A 3,487-nucleotide genomic window follows, 5' to 3' on the forward strand; every position below is an offset into this window, starting at 1 on the left:
TCGCCTGGAGTTCAGAGATAAAGACGCACAATCTCAGCACTCTGGGCCTCGCCTTTCGGCAGTGCGCGCTAGGTTGCTGGTCCAAAGCAGTCCCTAACGTCCTTGCGCCGCGGCTCTCCGCCACAGCTTTTTAAAAATCCGGGTGGGAGACAGGCCTAGTCCCAGCTTTTAAGACAAGTCTGCACCACGGTAGCTCAAGACTAACATCCTCTCTCCAAACGCCCCCCAACCTTCACCTCCCCTTGCTCGGCCTCTGGATGCTCCCCGGCTCCCTAGGGTTGGCTGGAAGTGGGTGACTTAGAGGCTTAAAGGAGGGGCGCCTAACCACGGACCACGTGTGTGCGGGGGCGACAGCGCCGCCGGGGTGGGGCTGAGCGCCGCAAGCCGGGTTCGCCTAGCAGCGCAGGAGTCAGTGGGCGTTGCGCCACGATCTCTCTCCACTAGCACTGTGCTCCCGCCCCACTCACCGCCTTGGAAAGTCACAAGAGAAGGCAGGCTCTAAGACCCAGCAGGCACCATCCGGCAGGCGCCCTCCGCCCAAGACCCGCTTGGACACCAGGGGGCGATGCCCGACCCTCTATAAAAGCGGTCCCCGCGCGGGCCTGGCCATTCGCGACCCAAAGCTGCGCGGGCGCGGGCGAGTTGGGGTACTGGGTGGGCGGCGGCGACAGCGGCGCCACGCGCAGGCTGGAGGCCGCCGAGGCTCGCCATGCCGGGAGAACTCTAACTCCCCCATGGAGTCGGCCGACTTCTACGAGGCGGAGCCGCGGCCCCCGATGAGCAGCCACCTCCAGAGCCCCCCGCACGCGCCCAGCAACGCCGCCTTTGGCTTTCCCCGGGGCGCGGGCCCCGCGCCGCCCCCAGCCCCACCTGCCGCCCCGGAGCCGCTGGGCGGCATCTGCGAGCACGAGACGTCTATAGACATCAGCGCCTACATCGACCCGGCCGCCTTCAACGACGAGTTCCTGGCCGACCTCTTCCAGCACAGCCGGCAGCAGGAGAAGGCCAAGGCGGCGGCGGGCCCCGCGGGTGGCGGCGGTGACTTTGACTACCCGGGCGCCCCGGCGGGCCCCGGCGGTGCGGTCATGTCCGCGGGGGCGCACGGACCCCCTCCCGGCTACGGCTGTGCGGCGGCCGGCTACCTGGACGGCAGGCTGGAGCCCCTGTACGAGCGCGTCGGGGCGCCCGCGCTGCGGCCGCTGGTGATCAAGCAGGAGCCCCGCGAGGAGGACGAGGCGAAGCAGCTGGCGCTGGCCGGCCTCTTCCCCTATCAGCCCCCGCCGCCGCCGCCGCCACCGCACCCGCACGCGTCTCCCGCGCACTTGGCCGCCCCTCACTTGCAGTTCCAGATCGCACACTGCGGCCAGACCACCATGCACCTGCAGCCTGGCCACCCTACGCCGCCGCCGACGCCCGTGCCCAGCCCTCATCCCGCGCCTGCAATGGGTGCTGCGGGCCTGCCGGGCCCCGGGGGCTCGCTCAAGGGCTTGGCTGGTCCGCACCCCGACCTCCGCACCGGCGGCGGCGGCGGCGGCGGGGCCGGCGCGGGCAAGGCCAAGAAGTCGGTGGATAAGAACAGCAACGAGTACCGGGTACGGCGGGAACGCAACAACATCGCGGTGCGCAAGAGCCGAGATAAAGCCAAACAGCGCAACGTGGAGACGCAGCAGAAGGTGTTGGAGTTGACCAGTGACAATGACCGCCTGCGCAAGCGGGTGGAACAGCTGAGCCGTGAACTGGACACGCTGCGGGGTATCTTCCGCCAGCTGCCTGAGAGCTCCTTGGTCAAGGCCATGGGCAACTGCGCGTGAGGCGCGCGGCTGCGGGACCGCCTTGAGCCGGCCCCCTGGCTGGGGACCCGGAGGATGGTTTAGGGTCGCTGGATCTCTAGGCTGCCCGGACCGTGCAAGCCAGGACTAGGAGATTCTGGTGTCGCCTGAAAGCCTGGCCTGCTCCGCGTGTCCCCTCCCTTCCTCTGAGCCGGACTCGGTGCGTCTAAGATGAGAGGGAGTCAGGCCGTGGTGGTTTCTCCTTTAGACCGAGAGACTTCTCCGCGGAGCTGAGCTGGGAGCCCGGCAGTTTTAGTATTAAGGAAGTAACCTTGTGCCTTGGATACTCAAAACTCGCTCCTTTTCCTACCGAGTAGGGGGAGCAAACATGTGCCTTGATATTTTATTTGGAGGATTCCTGCTTCCTCCAGAGCTGCAGCAGGCCCCCATGAGAAAAATGAAGGGTGCAGGCCCAGGGCAGGAGGAAGATTCAGGAAGCTGAGGTCCCAGCAGTCCCTGAGCTGCCCCTCCGTCCCTGTCCTTAGAGGGGAGGGACTTAGGGAGTTGGGGATTTGAGTCTTAAAAGTGTCCCCACCCCTAGTTACATGGAGATGGAGGGTTCTTAGCCCCTTGCTTTTCGCTCCTCCATCTACATTCCTCCCCCCACCCCCAGCTTACAACAGGCCAGGTTTCCTTGGTGAGTTCGTGGAGAAGGGGGCAACACCCCCAGTCAGACCAGAAGGCTGAGTTGTGAACTGGCCATGTGGTTAAGCAAGTGGTAGAAGACAGGGACCTTAGTTTCTGGTCTTGGGGTGGAGGATGAAGACACTGGGACCATCCGCCTTGTGTGTACTGTATGTCGCCAGCCGCTGTTGCTGAAGGAACTTGAAGCATAATCGATCCATCCCAGAGGGACTGGAGTTATGACAAGCTTCCCAAATATTTTGCTTTATCATCTGATATCAACACTTGTATCTGGTCTCTGTGTCCCAGCGGTGCCTTGTGCAATGTCAGTGTGCGCGTCTATGCTAAACCACCATTTTATTTGGTCTTTTGTTTTGTTTTGGTTTTGCTCTGATTCTTGCCAAAATGAGACTCTTCACGAACGGCCAGGGGAAGGGGCTGAGTGAGGCTCTCATTCTTTTTGGTTTAGGGATGTTTGGTTTTTTTGTTTTGTTTTGTTTTGTTTTGTTTTCTTTCGCCTCCCAGAGGACCAATGAAATGAAGTGGGCTTCTCCCTCTCCCCTAGTTTTCCAAGGGTGTATGTAGTTGTGGGTCTTAGCTTCCTTCCTCCGGCTGAGACTTATACTGGCTTCCCCACCCACCCACCCCCATCCCCAAAGGCCCTGGCTCTGGGTCTGGAAAGAAGGCCACCTCCAGCCAATTTGTACACAACCCTGCCACTGGAAGCAGGGGTGGACTGCTTCCTTCTCTTCTTTTTTTGGGGGGAGGGGACACAAAGTTTCATGCTAGATGTCCTATGTATTATATCTATAATATAAACATATCAAACTCAATTTTGGTGTCTTTTTAAAACCAGAGAGAAGCCACTTGTAAGGTTTGCTCTGGGCTGGGTTCCACTTGAAAACAGCATTTTCTGTGTCTGAGGTCCTCCGTTTGCATATGTGGAGTCTCTCTTTACCTGGGTGATGTGCCACGGCAGTCAAGGGATAAGGACTCTAGGCTGAGAACACCGGGAGCCTAAAGACCAAGTCCTC

The 3,487-nt window shown here is 61.0% G+C and overlaps 1 protein-coding gene across 4 annotated transcripts; it reads left to right on the top strand.

Annotated features, from left to right (window-relative positions):
* Positions 1-613: 613 nt before the first annotated feature.
* Positions 614-3,286, top strand: Cebpa (CCAAT/enhancer binding protein alpha). Of its 4 annotated transcripts, none has more exons than NM_001287577.1 (1): positions 614-3,286. In NM_001287577.1, exon 1 carries the CDS (start codon positions 624-626, stop codon positions 1,809-1,811), a length of 1,188 nt encoding a protein of 395 aa, NP_001274506.1. In that variant the 5' UTR covers positions 614-623; the 3' UTR covers positions 1,812-3,286. All 4 variants share the same exon structure in this region, with proteins under 4 accessions (NP_001274506.1, NP_036656.1, NP_001274507.1 ...).
* Positions 3,287-3,487: the final 201 nt, after the last annotated feature.

This window comes from Rattus norvegicus, chromosome 1, assembly GCF_036323735.1.
Source record: "Rattus norvegicus strain BN/NHsdMcwi chromosome 1, GRCr8, whole genome shotgun sequence".
In the NCBI taxonomy this organism is placed as follows: domain Eukaryota; kingdom Metazoa; phylum Chordata; class Mammalia; order Rodentia; family Muridae; genus Rattus; species Rattus norvegicus.